The sequence below is a fragment of the Urocampus carinirostris genome, chromosome 6 (assembly GCF_059441175.1).
Source record: "Urocampus carinirostris isolate Australia breed hairy pipefish chromosome 6, RoL_Ucar_1.0, whole genome shotgun sequence".
NCBI classification, from domain to species: domain Eukaryota; kingdom Metazoa; phylum Chordata; class Actinopteri; order Syngnathiformes; family Syngnathidae; genus Urocampus; species Urocampus carinirostris.
Genome location: NC_142354.1, coordinates 27,457,150 through 27,478,902, shown reverse-complemented (window position 1 = coordinate 27,478,902; position 21,753 = coordinate 27,457,150). Strand labels below are relative to the sequence as shown.

The following is a 21,753-nucleotide window of genomic DNA, read 5'->3' as shown; positions in this document are numbered from 1 at the left end:
GTGTCGCGGGGGTGCTGGAGCCCATCCCGGCTATCTTCAGGCAGTGGGCAGGGGACACCCTGAACTGGTTGCCAGCCAGTCGCAGGGCACACAGAGACCGACAACTTACTTTCGGAATTCCTATCTTTTCAAGTAAACTGTGATCAAAGATGTCACTGTGGTGTTTCAAATTCGCTCCGAAAAATTCTAACTCTTTGACAAACAACTTCTTTTTTAAGTCATGGAAACAGTAACCTTCCCTTGTAACTAGTTACTTATACTATAGAGTAATTCAGTTACTAACTCATTTACCTTTTGGAAGAATAAGTGAGTAACTATAACCAAATACCTTTTACAGTATCGTGCCCAACACTGAATTCATCACATTAAATGTATTTTCCGAAATCAATCCGCTACTGCAGAGATCATGGGTTCGAATACAGCTACCAGCCTTCCTGTGCAGAGTTTGCATGTGCTTCTTGTGCTTGCGCGGGTTCACTCCGGGATCTCCGGTTTCCTCCCACATTCCAATACATGCATGTCAGGTTAATTGATCGGTTCAAATAGTCCCTCGGTGTGAATGAGCGAGTGAGTTCTCCGTCTCTGTGTGTCATAATATTTAATATTATATGATATACTACATTTAATATATACTAAAAAAAATAAAAATAAAAAATATATATATATATATATATATATATATATATATATATATATATATATATATATATATATATATATATATATATATATATATATATATATATATATATATATATATATGAAGTTGTGCTGGACATCAAAAGCATCGTTGATTTCTGTGGCACGTCGGTGTGTCCGCCATATTTGATTTGGCAGACATGGCGTTAAAGCAATGCAGGTTATAAAAAAAATATTAATTAGAGAATTAACTATTATATTTATCATCAATCCACTAAAACAGACTGAAATTGAAAATTGCATGGACTCAAAAAAGTCACTATTCATTTTTAAAGCAATATAATTTTAAAATCTGATCATGCAAGTAAAATCAACAGGAAGCACATCCCCGACGCCATCTCCGGGCTCGAAACGCATCGAGGGTGGAGCTACGAAAGAAAAACAAGCTTGATGCACCGTATTTATTATTTATGATATTTTCCCAAAAGAATAGTCAAAGAAGCAAGCATTTTGGAGCAACAGACTGAGGACCTGTCATTTTCAGGTAGTGCGTTTAATAGACACAAAAGATTCGACAAAAGATGTGTTGATGCCTACTGCCATTGCGCCTCTGATTTTAAGATTGTGATATTTTTGGAACGTAACATTCAGAAGCACGGCATGTATCTCTAAAACTACAATGCATCCCGGATTATGGGCTATTATTTCAATTGCTTTGCATTCAAAATACGAAGGCGCGTTTATGGCTACGATGCTCATTAAAAAATCAATTAATTGCAAAGGAGGCCAAGAGAATAATTACTGTTGCAAATAGCTCCAAAGTACACATTTTCACTAACATTTTTAGTGTATAATGTGCAAATGTTTTCAATTTAGCCAACGGAAAAGAGACGGGAGAATGTATAAAATGTATGGGGCGCTTACAATATATTTTATTCCGCTGGATGGTGGTCTTGTTTAGTGCAATGGAATTCATTACATATCGTTTTTCTTCTTGCATCCATACCTGTCAATCTCCAGGGCTCCATTCTCTTACAAACTGTCGTATTTTCCCTCACAAAAAACAAAATAATCTTACACCATATTTTTTTTCAAACGTGTTTATTTATGTAGTTTAACGTGTTATATTGTACATGTGTTTCGTTATATCATATGTATTGTTAATTATCATTTTGTTGTGAAATACTGAGTTGCTCGACATGAATGAGGTTTATTATAAAAAAGTTCAAAAATTAAGTAGCTTGGACGTTCACTGTAGAAGGAAAAAATACATGCAAATATAATTAAGTAGATTTTTCTTATATTCAAATTACTAATTCATTTTTTGCATTAAATTATTGTTGGTAATATACCGATTAAAGGGATAACCACAAACCTGTCTTTTTTCATTTTCTCCTTTTATACTTCCTTTTTTTCTTAACTTCTTTATACAACATAACAATTCGTAATATAATGCATCAAAGCGAGTGAGCCGTTTGAGAATTGGCTCTCTTTAATGAGTTGAGCCGGAAAAGCCGGTTGTCTAAAAAGAGATGGACCTCACACAACTACCACGGAATGATGCATGATGCGAAATTCCCAGGCAGCAGACGCATGCGCACAGTAGCAGCATCAAACCGCTCGCTTCGTTTGCAACGAAAATAAACCGATACCGAGATAGAGGCTACCGCGGCGAACTCGTTTGACGTGATTGATTTGCCGTTTCGTAATAGTCGGTGTATACCGGATGGTACCGATAATCGACCAATTTGCGTTTTTCCGTACAGATTTCCTTGTACGTCGTACACGTCTTAAAATGCATAATAAACATACTTTGTATGGCAAAAACGTACAGGATGACAGGTATGTGCATCTGTTTTGCCATATAGAATTTGAAAATGTCACGTAGGCGTAATGAAATGCAATTTGCCTATTTCTACTTCTTACTCGTCAACGTCAGCCAAATACTCCCCTTATTGATTATTGCATTTCCCTTTTTTCCCCAAAAAGAAATTTTAGAAATATAACGTGGTTCCATTTTACTCACAGCATGACAGATAGGTAGACTGATTTGTGTCAAACCAGTATATTTTATTTACCAAAAAACTAATCTAAAATTGTTTCAGCATCTTTTTTAGTTATTTCCTCACATCAAATAAATTTAGTGTTGACTATTATACGGAGCAGTATATTTAAAATCAAATTCCCATATATTTTTTATGACGTACGCACACAATTTGTAATGATCTAAAAACGTATAAAATACTGGGAAAACGTATACGTTGTCTTTGATATTGATATATGTCGCTGCCTATGTTTAGTCATGATGATGTACTTTCATCATTTATAAATGATTCATTGTTTAACCATGATTACGATATGTAACTTCAGTTGTGTTTTGTTTTATAACAAAACCGCTGGGTGTTAAGCGCGTCTGTCGGACGGTTCTGAGGTCATTGGTACAAATCAAACAGTCTTCCTGTGAAGAGTTTGCATGTTCTCCTCGTGCCTGTGTGGGTTTACTCCGGGAACTTTGGTTTCCTCCCACATTTCAAAATCATGCATGTCATTTTGATTGGTGACTCCTAATTGTCCCTGGGTATGAATTAGCATATCAATGCTTGTCTCTGTGGGCCCTGGGAGGGGCTGGCAATCAGTTCAGGGTGTCCACTGCCTACTGTTGGAAGACCGCTGGGATGGGATCCAGCACCTCTGTCAATCTAGTGAGTATAAGAGGTACAGATAATGGTTGGATCGATCGTTCTTTGAGTAGAATACACAATAGAACATAGGAAACATCAATTTCAGTTTATGAGATCTATATACAAGCACATTCCTGTGAAAATCTCAACAACCGTCCAGCCGTATCAAACAAAACACCAAATGCAATATAACTTCATCATTTTAAGGTTACAATCTACACTCGCACGCAAGCCAACTGTCATTTTCTCTCACACAAATTTTCTGAGGTCCACCGCTCCTCAATTCTAACACCACCCCAAAGATGTAATTTTCAACTCATAATTTGATGGATCTAGTAAACCTTATCTAAAAATCCCTTTTACATACGTTCAGTTGACAGGTATGCTACTTTGCATTTTGTGTTTCAGGCAAAGTGTCATCATCATCTCCTTTGCAATGGATCCAGTCATCCAGCACTTTGCCCAACATTGCAGACCGTTGAAGAATTATCACAAAAACAGGATCAAAATTACTGCGGAGGACACAAATATTACAGAGGAGGAAAACAGTGACTCTGACGTGTCTGACTCCGAAAGAAGTTCTACTTTACCTTCGGGTGGAGTTCCTCCAAAGCTTGAGCTGAGACCAGAAGTCATCCAAACCATAGACTGTACGTCTCACGTTATCAAAACCAAGACTCAAAAACTCAATGGGTATGACTTCCCGGACTTTCTCCCTCCTCCGTTTAACTCGTGGACAATAAGTCAGCTGTGTTTTTTCTACAACATAGAACATCGAGGGGCTTCGCGACACAAGCCTGCAGCCCCTCTGGAAAGGTACTTGGAAAGACTTCTGGAATTGGAGTCCCATCAATTTAGAACTATTCAGGAAGAAGGTGGGGCAGCCACCTGTCATAAGACACCTAGTGCTTTTTCATCTCGTCTCAGCTCTCCGAAATGTTTTCTTCAGTGTCAGCGCGCTTTCCCTATGACTTTCCTTTCTACTTTTGCTGGACGTTGCACCGGCCACGCTCACAGAACTTCAAATTGTTACCCTTGCAACCACCAATCAAGACTCACCCCCTTGACGGGGCATCACGGTGCCGTATTCATACCTAAAAGGAGTTCCAGTGAGAATCGCTCACACCTTGAGAAAAACAACTTTCGAAAACCGAGGTCCGGCAGTCCCGCCAGGACTAATTCGATCCACGTAAAGAGAATGCAAGCTTTGGGAAACATTCGCAATCCTGCCCAAGAAGCTAAACACAAACCCGCCAGGTGCTCCAGCGCCTCGAGGGAAGGTCCAAATCAACAAGGAGAATGCAATGGAAACAAGGCATCCCGTTTGAGAAGAAGCGTTTCCGAGCAGAGAAAAAGTGGTGCCGAAAGACAAGCTGGATTTGAGAGAACAGGAAGAGGTTTTCAAACAAAACATAAAAGGCAAACGGCTCTTCCCAGAGAGAAGGAAATTAAACCTGATGCCGTCAATGCAATAAAGGACAATTTACCTGGGTCTAAATATGCTGCAATGGACAGACTAAAAAAACTTTCACTTGTTCCGTAATAAGTGGTGACTTTTTTATATATTTATTTTGTCAGGACTTGCAAAATGTGCTGCTCTTTTAACACCTGCAAGGGCAGATTGAGAAAAAAAATATACAGAAGCTGCCCTACTTACGAACAAGATAAGTTGCTTCAGTGCTATATTTTATTTGTTTAAGGTTTATATAAGTATGTTTAAGGCTTGTATAGGTAACCTGTATTGTTTTGTACTGAAAAATAAACAATTCATAAAATAATATGCTCTATAAAGATAAATACATTTTTATTTTAACTTACTTTTGGAAGATGTGCTTCAAGAGGTCCTCCTCCGTGGTAAAAAGTGGCCAAAAAAAGCGTTCCGACCATTTTCTCAACCGCATCAAACTTTCGTATCACACTTTCATTTCAAAAGAAACGGCTTACCTCTTCTTTACACTTTAAACCAACCATATTGAATGGATGCATGAGATATTAAACAACAAAAAGGTTTAAGTTCTTAGCGCTGTAGCGATACAGTACACGTTGTTATGATTACACACGAACCAGGGAGTAGAAGCCGGATTTCCTCTTCGTGGTGGATGCTGGGTGACCTCTCACAGCGCCACCAAACGCCGGTAGCGGCAGAAAGAAGCACTACGGTACTGTCCTGTACTCGGAAAAAGGTGCACACAATAAAAAGATCTAACTGACAGCAATGTCCGGATATTTCTTTAAAATCTATTAATCAAAATCGTTATCCCAAATTGAAGATCATCCTACATTTGATTTGGATTTATACAAGTGCTTGAAATCCTTGAAAATGCTTGAATCTTAATGTTTTCTTTCCAAGGTTTCAAAAGTGCTTGAATTTTGGATGAAGTGCTTGAAAATACTTGAAATTCTTGCCATTGTTTCCTAGCAGTCTGAATCGATAGACAATGCGGTAACTGAACAAAAAATAATAATCAAGTGTTCTCAAAAGTAACACGGACACGCTTGCTTTGGTGGCTTCATTTTGACATTGTATTTCTTCTTCCTTTGTGACTAACGGCAGCTGGCATTATTTTGTATGGTGTTGTCATGGGAAGCCTTATCCCTATGTGTCGTAGGGGGACAGGTGAAGAGACTAAGATGCCGGATGGTGGAGAAAATTGGGAAATTTGCTGAAATGCTTAAAAAATATTTAAATTTGGCCATGGAAAAATGTGTACTAACCCTGTTTCATACAAATGTAATTTCACGTTAATTTTGAAGATTATTTTACGCAAAGTATTTTTGTTACAAGACGTCCTCTTGCACAATGGACTTTTATTTCAGAATGCTCTACAGTAAATACACGTTTCTAATTTGAAAAATGCATATTCATATCTCATAATTGCCTGATATTTAGCTATATGTTTTTTATTTAAAAAGTTCATTTTTATTTATTGCTCTGTGGCACTTTCAGGACCGTTCTTGACTCCTGAATGTAGTTTGTACAAATATTTACTCCCACCAAAAAATTAAAAAATTAAAGTTTTGTTTTGTATGTGTGTGCGTTGAAGATGCTTTCCAGTAATCTTAATTAAAGGACGGGGCATTTTTGCAAACACGTATTTAAAACTGACAAATGAAAAGCCACGGTCAAAGTTAATCAGTTCTTGGTTTGGCCTTTTTTTATTTTATTTATTTTTGTTTTTTGTTTTTTTCTTTCTGGGGTGGGATAAGGGATGGGGGCTTGGCAAAGGATAATAAAATATGATCGTCATTTTCTGAATGTAAAAACAAAGCACAGTAAAGACAAATCGACCTTATAAATGCTCTTTACGTATTCTGGCTTGAAATTGAATTGAATAAAAACGAGTTTTTTCAATGAGGACAAAGTTTGTTTTTAAACCTTTCAGTCCTGATCGTATCAGTAACGTCACATGCCGCTTCCGTCAATGCTGAGGTCCGGCTCATCTCTGAAGAGCGGGATGACGCTTTACAAAGAACAAGAACAGTGACCAGGCGATGAAAGTGCTGTATCTAAGTCAAATCAGGAACCTTCTCCCGCCACTTGGTAAACATGGAAACCAGTACCATCTGTTTCATGTGGGGGAGCAAACCCCTAACCCTCTAAAAACGGCCTGGAGAGGGATGGGTGCCGCCGGGCTGTTCTTGCCCAAAAAACACCACGGGAAGTGATGCCGGACGTCCCTAGTGGGATGCGTGAACTTGGTTGAAACTTACTAACTCTATAGCCTAGGTTGTTTTGGCAGGTCAGAATCTCGTAAATGTGTCCATTCAGTTCACTTATTTCTTCACAATCGTTGAAGACGAAAAAAATCTCCATAGATCCCAAAAGGCATCACTTTTATGCAAGTGACATCACTGTTCAAGAAATGTCAACAAAATCAGCATCATATATTTGAGATGCGAACTAAACAGCAATCTTCTTTATGGTGATAAATAATTAGGAAATCTTGCATAAAGGTACTAATCCAGCACATTTCTTCTACCATACATTCAATCTAACAGAAAAACAACTTATACAATGAAAAAAGACCTTTGAATTTCTGAATGAAAATGCGCGTCTCATTGCTGAGATGCTACAAACGTAAAGTCAGTGAGGCTGCAGACTAAGCTAACAGGAACATTCCTTGTCCTCCATTCTAGAACTGTGGTGGATGTTAGCCGAACTATCTGGAGACATTGACGATAATAACGGGTCGCTTGGAGAAATCGGTGACAAAGTGTTGTCCCTGACGAGTTCTTTCATTTTACAAGACCTGGGATTTCCGTACGGGCCGCAATCCCCGCCACTTGCGGGAATCGGATCAAAGCTTATGGTGCCGTTGTTGAGGTCCAGTGTGGTCGGAGGGGACATGTCGGGACCCGAGGCGTGGTGATAAAGATCCGAACTGCAGTCGTCCAGGATGGGCTCCTGCTTGATGACCCGGCCCATCATCTCCGACGCGCACACCGATGGAGTTGATACAATTGTGAGACCATGAGCCCGTGCTTGGATCTCCAACTCCTGTGTGAAAAATATAAAAGGATTCAGAGACACCCTAGATGCCAAACTACAATCCCTTGAAAAAACCTAGGCATAACCACCTGAATCTATTACATTTACACTTCATCAGGTAATTTATGAATTGAATTGTCGTTATTGTCATTGATAACAACGTGGTAAATCATTGTACGCAGTGAGATTAGATATGGCACTCCAGGGTAAACATGTAATAAAGTCTTTAAAGAGAAAAATAGGATCAAATACTGTCTGGATAAATATGCTAAAATATTTACAACATAGTGCCTGAGACCGCTATAAGATATAATGAAAATAGTGCTATAACATTAAGAGGCAACACAAATTCCCAAATGAGTCACAAGTTATATTTTTTCACAGTTTTGCACGCCAGTTTAGGGTGGTGGTGACCCTGGAAAAGAAACTCGAGCCTGTCTGTCTGTTTTAAGCGACCTGTAGCGCCTACCATAGGGCAACAGATCAAATGGGTGGTGGGTGGGTGACAAGAGTCCGTTTTTATGGATAATAAAGGTATTTTTGAGTTTCCATTGGAATCAAATTTATTTAAAAAAAAACAACAACTTTCGTTTCTACGTAAGCCTTTCGAGAATAGCTTTGTTGTCTATATTCTATAATTGTTAAGTTGATTGAGTTGGTGAGCTAACCTAATCTCTTTTTCGAGTTACTTTTGTTAATATCATATTTTAAAACTTTATATTTCATAGCTATCACAGCTCCGTGTTTTCTGGTTTTAGTACTGTGTAATGTGACATTCAGAATAATGTTGAAAATATTAAATATATTAATCAGTATCATAGGGCAGCTCTTAACTTAATTCTTAATTCTTATTCAAAATGTTCAAAATGTATCCAGCAAATTCTTCAAAAATTATCTGCAAGTTATAGTAAACACTTTATTGTGATCACTTGTCTATACTTGTGGGTGGCCAATCCAATTATCAGTTTTAGGGGCCAATTAATCTATGAAATGTAATGGGGGTGCTTATGATATGAATGGATGGATGAATGGGTGAATAAATGAATGAATGAATGAATGAAGGAAGGATGGATACTTTATTTCGAACACGATAAAAACAAAACTACAATTAAAAAAAACAGAGTTGACACAACATGTGCAAAAAGGAACAGGAAGAAGCACAATATCTGTTTATTTATATTTATTTATAGTTACATTTACTAAATCTATTGACGAAATGGCCCAGTTATGTTTAAACGGGCGATTTTAGGTTCATAGCCAGAGTTTCTGGCTGATTATTATTTCTTTTTTAGCGTTTTTCATCATACTTAAGCATATCGCTAAGGAAAAGAGTTTTAAAAATGCTATATCTTTGGGGGGTGCTTGGGTTGAATTTGGGGGTGCTTCCGCCCGTGGGTTTAAAAATGCGGCAGTTAACGTAATTGGACTATAAAATTCAAATATGATAATTGTATACGTTGAGTACCCGTTGAGCGCCATCTTGTGGTGTATAATCGTATATGTTACGATGACATCTTCAACATGGCCTCGCAACGTTGAATCGCTCCTATGGATCTTCGTCTTAATCCTTTATGTTGTAAATCAAACAACAATTGTCCGTAAGTAGGATTAAAAAAACCCATCATTATTTTAATAGTGTTGTTGATAGTTTTGGTCAATTAGAGCTGGCAGTAACTTCCTTTAGGCTATCTGTTTTGTTGTCTTAGCTTAGCGTAAGAGCATGTCATGACGTAATTTACAGTTAAATGATTTAATTTTTTCGTCGTCCCATTTTTTAAAAAAATAGAGAAGAATCATCTCTAAGTATAAATGATTACAATAAGTTATTACAGGAATTGTTTTGGTTGACTAAAATTGTCTTGAACTATTCCCCGTGATAGCGTAGAATAAGAGCATAACATGATGTAATATACGGTAACTAACTTCACTTTTTTGGTTCTTTATGTTTTAGTTGTTGTTTTAGGACAATATAGATTATGTGATGGTTAGTGGCAAGTGTATGAATAATAATCTGCAGAAAGCAAAATAGTAATAGTAATAATAACAATTCTAGGTTTTTGAAAATACAGTGAGACCTCGCTACTTTGCGGTCCCACGTTTGCGGGTTCAGAGCTTCGCGGGTCTAAAATATAATAATAATAATAATAATAAAATAAAATAATTATTGAAAAAAAAAAAGTTTTTTTAAGCATTTTTGAAGGGGCGTCACTACTTCGCAGATTTTCACTTTTCGTGGGTGGTTTTGGTCCCCATTAACCGGGTCTAAAAAAATAAAAAAATAAAAATAAATAAATAAAAATTATGTAATAATTAATATGATGATTTTAAAATTGTGCTTCATAAAACTTCATAACAATAATAATAATAATAATAACCATACAAGTATTTGTAGTAAAAATAATTGTGGTTACTGAATTCAAAGAATAGTTTACTAGCTATACACCTGAGATCCAGCACAGTGTAAAAAAATAATTAAGATGATGATTCAAAGAAGGAGCTCCATGAAACTTCCTTTTCCCATTTCTACATCCGACGTGGATGAAAGTTTTCTCACTGCCCTTGTGTTATTTGCAAGCCTGGAAACCCACCTGAATCCGAAGCATCAAGTGACGATTTGTATGCTCCAACTTCCGCTGTCTGCACTCGAGCTCTTTGGTCCTTTGCTGCTCCCGCTGAAGTTTCCTTATATAGTCCACTGAAGCTTTTAGAATGGTTCCCTTATTCCAGCGCATATCTCTGGGGTATACAGGAGACAAAAGGTCTAAAGTCAAGAGTCAGCTGAGCATCTGTCCGGAACAACAGACCATTCTTCATGGGCAATATGAACAAATAAATCATTACACTTAAAGGGCACAGGGGCTGGGTGGGAAGGACAGTGAACCCAATACCGTTGATAGCTGATTTAAAACTGTGAACGGGGGGAGGGGGGGGGGGGGGGGGGGAAATCCCAAATGTGTGTGCGCGTGAGCTTTGATGCATTTCAAACATACTCACGGATCATTTGACTTTGGTATTAAAGTTCCAAGTTCTTTGATCCGATCGTTTATGTTGAATCTTCGTCTTCGTTCAACTGCAAGTTAGACAAAAAGAGTTAGCTTTGGAACTCTTTTTTTAGCTTTAAAAGATAAACAGTAGATCCCTGGGATATTCCATTAACATAAATCCGTTTTGAGGTGGGAATCGCAAAGCGTAATCTCTGCATTTTTATGATGTGGCGACGCGAACCAACAGTAAACCAGCATTTTTGAAATGATGTCCACCAAAAGCTGAGAGGTATCGAAAACTCTACATAGGCACGAACACCACAAAGTTTGAATTTTACAAGTTCTTTGGCAAGCAAAAGTAATATTAAAGGGACAAAGCCGTGAAGTGGGGCCGAAAAAACATCTTATACCGCACCATAAAGTGAAAACACTATAAGGCCGGACGGCCATATCCCAACGTCTACTGTTTCAGAAAACGAAGGAAAATGTCCGTCTCAAACAGTGTCAATAATTAATGATGCAAAAATGAAGTTTCATGAAGCACTTGCAATATTTTTTTTACTTATAATAACATTCACATCCATCCACCCATATAGTGAAATTATAAAATAAATCTAAAAGCGACTCACTCAAGTTGTGGTTGTCCTTTTTCTGTCGCTCTTTTGCCAGAGCACGAACTTCAGCCTCTTTAAAGCAAAAACAAAGTGAGATTATTGCTATCAAGTAATCAAAGACTGTGAAATCATCTCATTTCCTGTTTGTTTTTTCTAGTTGTTTCAATTTCAGACACTAACGTTTTCACATTATATTTTTGGGTTATGTAGTAAGTAAGGCACTTTTTTCATGTTATGTGACTTTTCTCAGTAGTGATGGGAAAATGAAGCTCCATGAAGCAGTTGCAACATTTTTACCCCTTTAAGTGGTGCCTTTGTTTTTTGTTTAACTCATGGCAAAGTGCAATTAAATGTTGATCATTTTAAGAGTGCAATAAATGATAAAACAGATGAAAACAATTAAAACATCACAAGTACTTCATAAAGCTTTATTTGTCCTAGTACTAAGGTCTAAACTGTATATACAAATTCGAGCTGCTGTTCCCCAAACCTCTTTACGGTGGAGTTAAATATTTAAAAATATTTTAAATCGTATATTTTAAACCTCAATTCTTTTCTTTTTAGTGTGGAACGGCTACCTAAAACTACAATTAATTCTCGCATTGTGCTTAGAGATGTATTTTTTTTTTCAAATTGGCATATTGCACAAAAATGAAAGCCAACATGTTTTTCTTCTAAGAAATTTTTTTTTTTTTTAAATTGTTCTATTAGGAGCTGTGCAAAATATATAGTGAAATAGAGTAGTTGAAAACGGTTGTATTAATTCAACTCAGTATTTATTCATTATTAAAAAAAAATGTAAATATATCTTCCTTTATGTGGGAGTTTTTAATCCAAATGAATCTTGTTTGCTTTAAATCAGAGTCAACTTTTTGAAGATAAGGGCTAATTTTTGTTACTGATTAGCGTGAAAGGTTATCCGTTTGATAAGCTTTTCTATATTGGGAGTTTGTGTAATTACTGATTTGTTAATATGTTATTATGTTATTAGAAGGTTGTAATTTTTGGGGAGTTGGATTAAAAGAAACTCAGTCAACAACTAAAACATCTCACTGGTATAAGGGCACTGAGTGATTTACATATATAAAATAGGCTCATTTTGATTTTGGGGGGGAAGAATTAACTTATTTGAAAATACTGATCATGTCCCATCACTGGTGAGCTATTTTTAAAACAGGACAGTGTATTTGTATTTTTTTATAAACTAAACTTCCCCAAAACTTTGCTCAAATTCCTGTGCTGCTTAGTTTACATAGGTTTTCCTTTCGATGCGGCATTTTTGATTGATGAGATTGATTTCAAATTAGAATCTAAAAATATGGTACATTTAACAATATGATTTTTTTAAATGGCGAAATACTTTTAGGATTAGCCTATAAAAACAATCCCACCTTTTCAAATTCAAGTGATTTATATTGTGTGCAATTTTAACGTTTCACAAAATGTGCTCAAAAATCCAGATCAACCATGTTTAGAATCTCTTTTCATTTTGCTTACCTACTGGAAAGCCATCTGATCTTTGATAGTTTTCGTACCGGCCACACGGTCCAGGTTTGCCCAGTACTTGCTTCATGCCAGGAGCTGGAGCAATTGTTTGATAAATGATTGACATAATATTCATTTTTTTGTATTTTGTGCATTTTTAAATTGCACACAATATAAATACAATGGTGCATCGTAATAAAAAAAATGTATTTTAAAAGATAGGAATTTACCAAAATGTCCCTTGGTTTTTCACCGATAAATTGCAATTACAATAACTCACAACAAAAATCGGATTCATGAGGATATTTTGAACAATAATGCATCCTTAGTTTAAATCATTTAATTGTTCGGACAAGTCCACTGCAAACTATTTTTCTACTCATAATTATATTTCTTATTTTCCAATGCTGCTATTGTGTTTATTTAGTCCAACAAAAATGCTCAAAACGAGTAAAATTATCTGATGTAGAATACAATTTCGCCCATTTGAAATAGTAGTGTTCATGTTTTTACAATATTATAATGAATGATCTCAAATAGATCAATAAATAGTACTTTTATCAAAGTAATGTAAGTAAAACAAGATGTTTACAAAAAGATCTCTTAAAAGTTAATTTCTCCTAGGAATAATATTTGACATATTTTACTTGTTTTTTCAATGCAATGTTCAGCAAAACTAATATGTTAAAAAATGTCTCAACAGTGAAATAATCTGTGTTTTTCAGTACTTTACCTGTGTACTCCCTTTTGATGTTTGGTGGGCAGGAGTTGCTGATGGCGTGGCCTGGTAGGGGGAGTCCCTGGTTGCTATATACTTCGAGAAGATTTCCCGTTACAGGTATCTTTGGACGGATAAAAAGGAAATTAAAGATTTTTAATCTCCATTTTGTAATAGAAAAAAAGGAATAAAGTTGTAGTTACTGCGGTGCTTAGTTGAATTCCCTGATCCATGAGTCCGAGAACCTCTTCATTGTAACTTGATTCCATGCTGATAATGTCATCAATGACGTCATCCATCTTTATGAAAGGAAAAGATGCATTCCTTTCTAAGAATACTCCAAATGGAAATAAGTGCACTGTTGATAATATCGACCTTTGCTGAATGTACCTCTTTCTCGCAGTTGGAAGTTAGGGTGAGATGAGCCATGGGACTGTTGGGGGCACTGCTGGCGGGCCCGGGTGGCATGCCGTGTTCGGGGGGCTGGCTCGGGCACACTCCGCCAGCTTTGCCCGCGAGGCCGGGGGACAGATAAGGTCTCACTTGCTGCCTTTGGTTCTGCGGGATGTGGTACTTGCTGGGATTGTCCAGATGGGATTGCACCTACATAAGCACAAGATAAGTGTCAATGTTTCATATGATGGATTTTAATACTGCTTTTTATGCTGCTATTTGTAAACCATAGTGGCGAGCCCTATATTTCACATTGAGGCCTACAGTAGTGCTATGTCCGATTCAATCTAATTCTCAATAACTTTTTTATGGCTTCAAAACATTTACTGCAGCTACATCTGGGACACATATAAGCATACATCACTAATAACCTCATAAAATTCCACAATTATTTAGGAACATAGTCACTTTTTAATCACTCATTATCCTTTTCATGTGTGCCCAAGATTAGTCCTTCTTTCTTTCTATTAGCTTTCAGTTACTTTGTCGTAACGATTATCTGTGCGTTTCTGTTCCACCAAGAAGTTTTTTTTTAATTGCGATAGACGCTAACGCTGAGAGTCAAGCCTGTCCTGTCGTATTTCTGGCCTAGATTATTAATTCGACTTAGGGCTGAAAATGTCTGTACGACAGAAGCAGTGGACACAGGGATATTTTTCTTCACCTTTTTATTGTAAACCTTTGTTACGCCCTAGCCAACTATAGTTTGTGAAAAAGCAGACTTTTCCCTAAGCCAACTAGAAGGCCCTGTGTGCATCAACTCAAAATCTAATTGGATAAACAAACAGCTTTTTTTGGCACTTATTCTGTGTCTCAGGGCCTGCAGAACTGATGTCTAATTTTCTGACCCTGGAAACTTGAAACGTGATTGGTTAAATGCTTAAATATGAAGACACACATCTGGAAATAGCACGACCAGAGGAAAAGCAATGATAGGAAGCTGACAGACAATTTGAAATTATTTAATAAAGGTTCGTCGACAAGATCTAATTGCCTTCACATGATTCAGATATGTTTAGGCCAGCAGAGAAGGCCTTGCGGGCCCTGACAGCCCACCACTGGTAAAGCGCTAGATTGTAAGGTTTAATTATGAATTGATTATTGAGTGTATTTTTTTCTTTTAATATTTTTTCTCCAGTGAGATTGAATCCCTTGTAGTGTTTATCAACTGTGCATTAGTTGAAAAAAGAAAAAAAGAGCAATTTAATTCATTTGCACTACAGGTTATTTAACTTGAGGAAACTCATGCAGACCTGAAAACAATAATCACACTTTTCTTTTTTGATTCTCTCAACATTGTCTCGCTGCCCACATGAAATGAAGCGGCGGGTCACATTTGGCCAGCGGGCCATGGGTTTGACACATGTGGTTTCGAAAAATGGAAAATGTTAACACTTTCCTGAGCTATCCAGTACAGTGTTAATCTTTAACTATTAGATAAACACTGAAGCTCATTAAAAAACATGTTTTTTTCCTGAATAGTTCATCACTTCTCGGGACGTTTTGAATCATTTTAGTAGAATACTGTAAAATAATGGCAATAATCATCAATTTATCCACTACTAATTCTCATGAAGCTTATAGATGACGTTGAGTTTGTTGGTTCTAATCTAGGCCTATTTTGTATGTGTGGGATCCACTGTTTGCCTAAAACCATGTAGGATTGTCTAGAATAGGCAAAAAAATCCCGATAAAAAAGTAGAGGTTACTATTTTTCCATCTTGCATTCAAAGCTATTGGTCAAGAAAATTGGTTATCCGCACAGAATTGCTAAAATGATCTAACATGAAAAGCTTTGCTTTGTATCACTCAATATTTAACGAAGTAATCAAAGTAAAATAAGTGAAGTACTTCTGTATATATGACAATGAGTATAATAACTATATTGGCAGCGGCCATGTAATTCATTTCACACACACAATTCAAATGAAAATAGTCTGAGTGAAAACACGAGTATAAAATCCAGCCATCTTACCTGATAGTGACTGTACTCAAGCATTTCCAACATGATAGGTTTTGTAAAAAAATAAACAATTCACACTTTCACTTCGCTAGGTTTGCTATCTCGTTTTACCCTGTTAGCCTAGCGTGAGTCAATGTGGTGGCAGTCAGCCTTCCCTGGCTAAGTTATCAAGGATTTAAGGCTCATTAGTTATGCAAGTTAAAAAACAGAGAGGGACACCTCCCTCTGTTGTGTTGTTCTGGCTAAACTATGAATTTATGTCTTTATGGAGCCTGTTTGACGTCACTGCTTCCAGCTCACAAAGAAGCCTTTTTATGATTTGGCCAGAAGTCTGCGAACTGAAGCTAGCTTAAGGCCAACTAACATTTATTCTTTCGTTCTGCTCATCAAGTATAGAACATTGTTTGTTCTGATTATCAAGACTACAACTGAGTGCTTCTGTCCGCACACAAGCCAGACATAGCAAAAAAGCTGATGTATGGCGGGTGTTAAAAGCAGATTTTTAGACATGGTTTTTATGTGCACGATTTAGGGGGGTTGTTTAAAAGTTGAACATTTTTGGGCGGGGGTTGGCGATTTTTTTAAGCAGCATGAAAACATTGAAATGCGTTTTATTTTTTTGATCAAATTTTTTTGGGTATTGCCACGGGCATCATTCTCTCGAGCGGGCACTGCTTGACATCATCTGTCATATTTATAGCACTTTTAAGGCTTCTATAGAACATCTGTGCTAATGAACATTATAACCTTATTATGGGTAACACTATTGACCACAGTGTCAAACATCATTATTGGCAACATCCCAAAGGGCAAAGTGAAAATTGTAGAAATGGAAATTTGTTGGATCAAATCGCAACTACGCTGGTCAGTATGAATTATGACTTTGAGATGGAAAAACAGATTTGGATTTTATTTATTGTTTGACAAAAGCCTCCCAGAGTGTGACAAACAAAAGCGGTTGTGCGCCATTGGCCCTCAGTACCGTTGAGAATGCGGAGTGGAAAAACAGAAGCCCTGGAGTGCTATGGAGGGTCTGGCCAAAGAAGAAGATAAAAATCCTTCAAGTCACCATCTAGAAAAAAACCATGCTCAGCACCTCTGACGTTATTATCTTCCAACACGACAATTTTAAAAAATGCGTAGCGAAGAGAATAAATATTCTGAGAAAACTGAGAAAATAATGGGTTAGCCCAGATAAGTTAAATTCAGTTCGGCTCTGGGGCCAGATCCAGGATTTCTTTTTTCAGGCGGGCCGGATCAGTAAAAGAATATCAACTCAAAATGTTTAGCCCACCGTCGTTTTTCAGTACAATGTCTTATCCTGAGGTCTACTAAGTAGCCTACCCTACATATTAAAATAATGGATGACAAGGGATCTTTTCTAAGCATAATACATTCCCAAAAATATGATTTTCATGTTTGGTATGAATGTGTTAACTGGTTTATTTTACCAGTTAGAGTGCATCCAGTTTTACCCCTGAACCAACTTACCACGCTATACAATCTAAAGTGGGAGCTATGAAAACAATTATCATTTTTGCCTTGATCGTCATAATGGCTTATAAAAGAAAAACACAAAATATATTTTTTAGCAGTCCATGGGCAATAAGACTAGACTACATCAGATCAAACTAGTGCCTAGTAAAGCTATATCCTTTAATGCCCTCTTTTGGCCGTATAGAACATTTGTTTGCATTTACAGATGCTCCCCTACTTACGACCATTCGACTTACAAAAACGTTAGAAATTAACATTTTTTTCAGGATGTCGAAAAATATCCGGACATTACTGTAAGTTAGATTTTGTATTGTGTGCGTCTTTTACTGACTACAGACATTGCCCGACCTACGAAGTGTAAAGTAGAGGCGAGCCGTTTCTTTTGAAATGAAAGTGGTATAAGAAAGCTTGATGTGTTTGATAAAATGGTGGAAATGCTTTTTTTCTGCCTTTTTTCACCACGGAGGAGGACCTCTTGATGCACAAGTCTCAAAAGTAAGTAAAACCTCACTTTATTTATCTTTATAGAGCACTTTATTTTATGATTTTTTGTTTTTTTTTAGTACAAAACAATACAGGTTACTTATACAAGCCTTAAACATACAAAATATAGCACTAAAGCCACTCACGAGCAAATTCAACTTACGAACGATCGCCCTGATGGTTTGTAAGAAAGCAGCGTTTGTATTTAAAAAACAAAACTTTTGATAGAAATTACCTAGAGACTCGCTTTTTTTGACATACTCAGAATTTTGTTATGGGCAGGATTAAATTATCCAACAGGCTGCCTCTGGCCTGCAGGCCGTAAATTTGATAGAATCAAAACATTGTGAAATATATTCCAATATTTTACTTCTAATGTGCCACATCCCATTCTTGTTTTTGTGAAAGACAGAACTTGAGACACTTGAGCACAAAATGATTTGAATTATGCATAGCAATTACTATTCTACAGTGCTTTGAATTTTAATAAATTAGATGAGCTAAACTGCTTTGATCAAAGAAAGGAAAAACAAAAAATGGGTGCCACCAGGCTGCACTTGCCCCAGACACCCACAGGAAATGGTGCCCATACGACCCTCGTGGTTGAGGGGTCCTCCTTTAAAAGAAAACTGTCCAGCAAAAATTCTAATTTTTACATACAACAGAAGGGTGTCTTTTCCTTACAATTCCACACTATTGCATGCCAGTGGAGCAAATTTAACCAGACCTCCCACACCAAGATTGGTAGCTTATATTTGCATCCAGGATTTTAGCCCGCGACTTCCAAAAGGATTAACTTATTGGTCACACATAACATTTAAAACACCCTGTGTCTAAATTTCCCACAGCTTCATATTTAGCCTATGTTTCCATGGAGATGGTCCCAGAGTGCCAATTTCTTTGACAAAGCTACGCTGCATTATGCTATGTTGCTATGCTTTTCGTGTACTTCACTCTCCACCATTTTTCTGACATACTATGAGATATCTGAAGTATATTTTTAAATTACTGTACAGACTTTAATACCCAAAATAGTTGCTTGAAATAATTGTTTAGTTTTTTTTTTCCAATGGAGGATACATACGAAAGAAGGAGCCTCCAGAAGTCTTCCACAAGACCTCTGTTTTGACACAGTAATGTACTTTTTTTAGCTTTTAAACCAACTTTTAAAAAAAAAGAAAGTCCAATCCACTTTGAAGTATTTACAGAAACACTAGCAACTGAACTCAAAATTGTAAATGGAGTAATAAACAGAGTTGCAATACTAGCACCGATTGTTATTTGCTAGCAGCTTTGGCTATCAAGCACATGCTGGAATGTAAGGTAGCTTGAGTGTTTGACTAAAAGGTCATGTTAAAAATGAGTTCTCGGGCAAGGGACATTCTTCCTTCGAGGAAAAAAAATGATTTATGATAAAATATGGAAAGAAAAAAAATCATTCAAAAGCATGTAGCAATCAAGCTGATAATACGCTGATAAATAGCTTGGAATTGTGAGACAGTACGTCTCATTTAAAGTTGTGAAACTGCTGTGTAATGATTGCTGCTTTTGTTTTTATTTACTTACATTGTTTAAATTGAATAATCTGAGTAAAATTTATTGGGCTAGTAGATTTATCCTGTCCTAAATATGGCACAGACCATTGTGTAAAATAATTTCCTCATACAGTAGATCCCCCGATCTAACCTTATTCCGTTCTGAAATCGGAATCCTAAAGTGAAATTGCCATATGGCAGGGGATAGAAAGTATTGGTATTTCGTTAATATTTTTGAACCCCGGTATAAAAAGAATAAAATAACAAAGAACGTAACTGAAATGCGTAACGACTACTTTACGTAGTATACATACGTAGAGACTATGGCCCCAGCCTACTCCACCTACAGGAGCGACCAGACAAGTGACCAGACTCTTCAGCTGAAATAATGATAAGTGGTTATCACATTTGCCTAACACGCGAAAGATCCCCGGTTGGAGACCGGGTGAAAACATATGTTGGCCTGGAGAGGGTTGGGCGCCACAGGCTGTACTTGCCCTAGACAAACCACAAGAAGTGGTAACCCTATGACCCTAGTCGTTAAGGGATCCAACTATTGATAATAATTATTATAGGAATAGGGGGCCACAGCGGGGCAGTGGTTAGCGCGTGTGCGGCACAGTTCCGATGTCGTGGGAACCTCCTGCGTGGGATCAAATCCAGCTACCGGCCTTACTGTGCGGAGTTTGTATGTTCTCCGCGTGCTTGCGTTGGTTTCCTCCAGGAACTCCGGTTTCCTCCCTACGTGTGACTGAGCGAGTGAGTTGTCTGTCCCCGTGTGCCCTGCGATTGGCTGGCAACCAGTTCAGGCTGTCCCCTGCCCACTGCCCGGAGATGGCTGGGATGGGCTCCAGCCCCCCCGCGACCCTAATAAGGATGAGCGGTACAGCTAATGAGATGAGATGAAATTATAGGAATAATGAAAGAAATAATAATAATGAAGAATTGAACCCCCAAAGTGTTCATATGAAATCAAAAGTTAGTTGAACTGTATCTGTGTGTCATGTTCATACAATTATGTCTACTATACTCAATTATGATTATCAGGATAATCATAATCAACTAGTTAGAGAACTTCATTTTGAAAAGCAGGAACTCTCTGGTCACAGGACCGGTCTCGACGGCCTTGGCTCCCTGGGGACGATGAAGACCAGGAAGGCCAAAAGCCACAGCCTCGTCTTCCCAGCCAGAAAACGGCAAACCCAAGTCAGGGTTCTCCTTCTTCCTATCCCTCGGCTGAGGGATGCGACGAAAGGGATTGTGAGACTCGTCTGAAGTTTATATATATATATATATATATATATATATATATATATATATATATATATATATATATATAGCACGTGTGCGGCACAGTTCTGAGGTCGTGGGAACCTCCTGCGTGGGTTCAAATCCAGCTTCCGGCCTTACTGTGCGGAGTTTGTATGTTCTCCCCGTGCTTGCATGGGTTTCCTCCGGGCACTCCGGTTTACTCCCACATTCCAAAAACATGCATTTCAGGTGAATTGGCCGGTCCGAATTGTCCCTAGGTGTGAATGAGCGAGTGAGTTGTCTGTCCCCGTGTGCCCTGCGACTGGCTGGCAACCAGTTCAGGGTTTCCCCTGCCCAATGCCCGATGATTGCTGGGACGGGCTCCAGCACCCCCGCGACCCTACTGAGGATAAGCAGTGCAGCTGATGAGATGTGAGATATATATATATATATATGCCATGTCATCACATAATGCCATTAGCACTCACACAAAAAACTTTTGTTTGGATAGCTGGAATTTGACTTGGATTTGAGGAGATAAATACAAACTCAGTGGAAGTGCCTTCCAGCGCAACAGCTAACTGATAAAAGCCAGGGAAGAATTCATTCATTGTTGAGTCGTAACCAAGTCTTCCTTTAGGTTCCCTTTGCAAAGCAGCCTTCTCCTTCAGCCCAACTTTTGGGTGGAAGAGGGAAATCTAGACAAAGGATGTCTCTTTTATTCCGTACAAGCTCTCGTTTTATTTTATTACCTTTTCAAAGAGAACACATGACTCTACGTTTTCAACTTCGCCTTCAGGACTGATAACATTTCAAGCAAGGGGCGTCAATGCTTGACCCCCTAAAAGAAATACATCTATTGTTATCGTTCCGGCAAGTCAAGTTGTTCCTGTGTCGACAAGCTGCACCTGGGGCGCATCTTATCTTCTGGAGATGCCAAACATTTACTCAATTTTATTAC

At 37.6% G+C, this 21,753-nt stretch overlaps 2 protein-coding genes and 1 long non-coding RNA gene across 4 annotated transcripts; 2 read left to right on the top strand and 1 right to left on the bottom strand.

Annotated features, from left to right (window-relative positions):
• Window positions 1-845: 845 nt before the first annotated feature.
• On the top strand, window positions 846-6,310 carry fam217bb (family with sequence similarity 217 member Bb). Its single transcript, XM_088337202.1, has 2 exons — window positions 846-859; window positions 3,729-6,310. Exon 2 carries the CDS (start codon window positions 3,757-3,759, stop codon window positions 4,861-4,863), a length of 1,107 nt encoding a protein of 368 aa, XP_088193328.1. The 5' UTR covers window positions 846-859; window positions 3,729-3,756; the 3' UTR covers window positions 4,864-6,310.
• A 411-nt stretch (window positions 6,311-6,721) lies between these two features.
• mitfa (melanocyte inducing transcription factor a) lies at window positions 6,722-16,223 on the bottom strand. Of its 2 annotated transcripts, XM_088338535.1 has the most exons (9): window positions 16,039-16,223; window positions 14,001-14,213; window positions 13,814-13,909; window positions 13,626-13,734; window positions 12,905-12,988; window positions 11,423-11,479; window positions 10,804-10,879; window positions 10,398-10,545; window positions 6,722-7,818 (listed from the first exon to the last, which is right to left on the bottom strand). In XM_088338535.1, exons 1-9 carry the CDS (start codon window positions 16,069-16,071, stop codon window positions 7,426-7,428), a joined length of 1,209 nt encoding a protein of 402 aa, XP_088194661.1. In that variant the 5' UTR covers window positions 16,072-16,223; the 3' UTR covers window positions 6,722-7,425. The 2 variants fall into 2 exon arrangements, with proteins under 2 accessions (XP_088194661.1, XP_088194662.1); XM_088338536.1 differs by lacking the exon at window positions 12,905-12,988.
• Window positions 9,304-14,603, top strand: LOC148364444 (uncharacterized). Its single transcript, XR_015850755.1, has 3 exons — window positions 9,304-9,407; window positions 13,658-13,730; window positions 14,014-14,603. It is a non-coding gene; the product is annotated as an uncharacterized LOC148364444 (long non-coding RNA).
• Window positions 16,224-21,753: the final 5,530 nt, after the last annotated feature.

Bases quoted from the DNA above. Each gene is read 5' to 3' on its own strand.
- mitfa (XM_088338535.1), bottom strand. From the start codon at position 16,071: ATGTTGGAAATGCTTGAGTACAGTCACTATCAG. The intron at 10,546-10,803 runs GTGAGTATGTTT...TGTATACCCCAG, and splicing joins ATACCAAAGTCAAATGATCC to AGATATGCGCTGGAATAAGG. The intron at 7,819-10,397 runs GTGGGTTTCCAG...TTTTTCACACAG, and splicing joins ACTTGATGCTTCGGATTCAG to GAGTTGGAGATCCAAGCACG.
- fam217bb (XM_088337202.1), top strand. From the start codon at position 3,757: ATGGATCCAGTCATCCAGCACTTTGCCCAACATTGCAGACCGTTGAAG.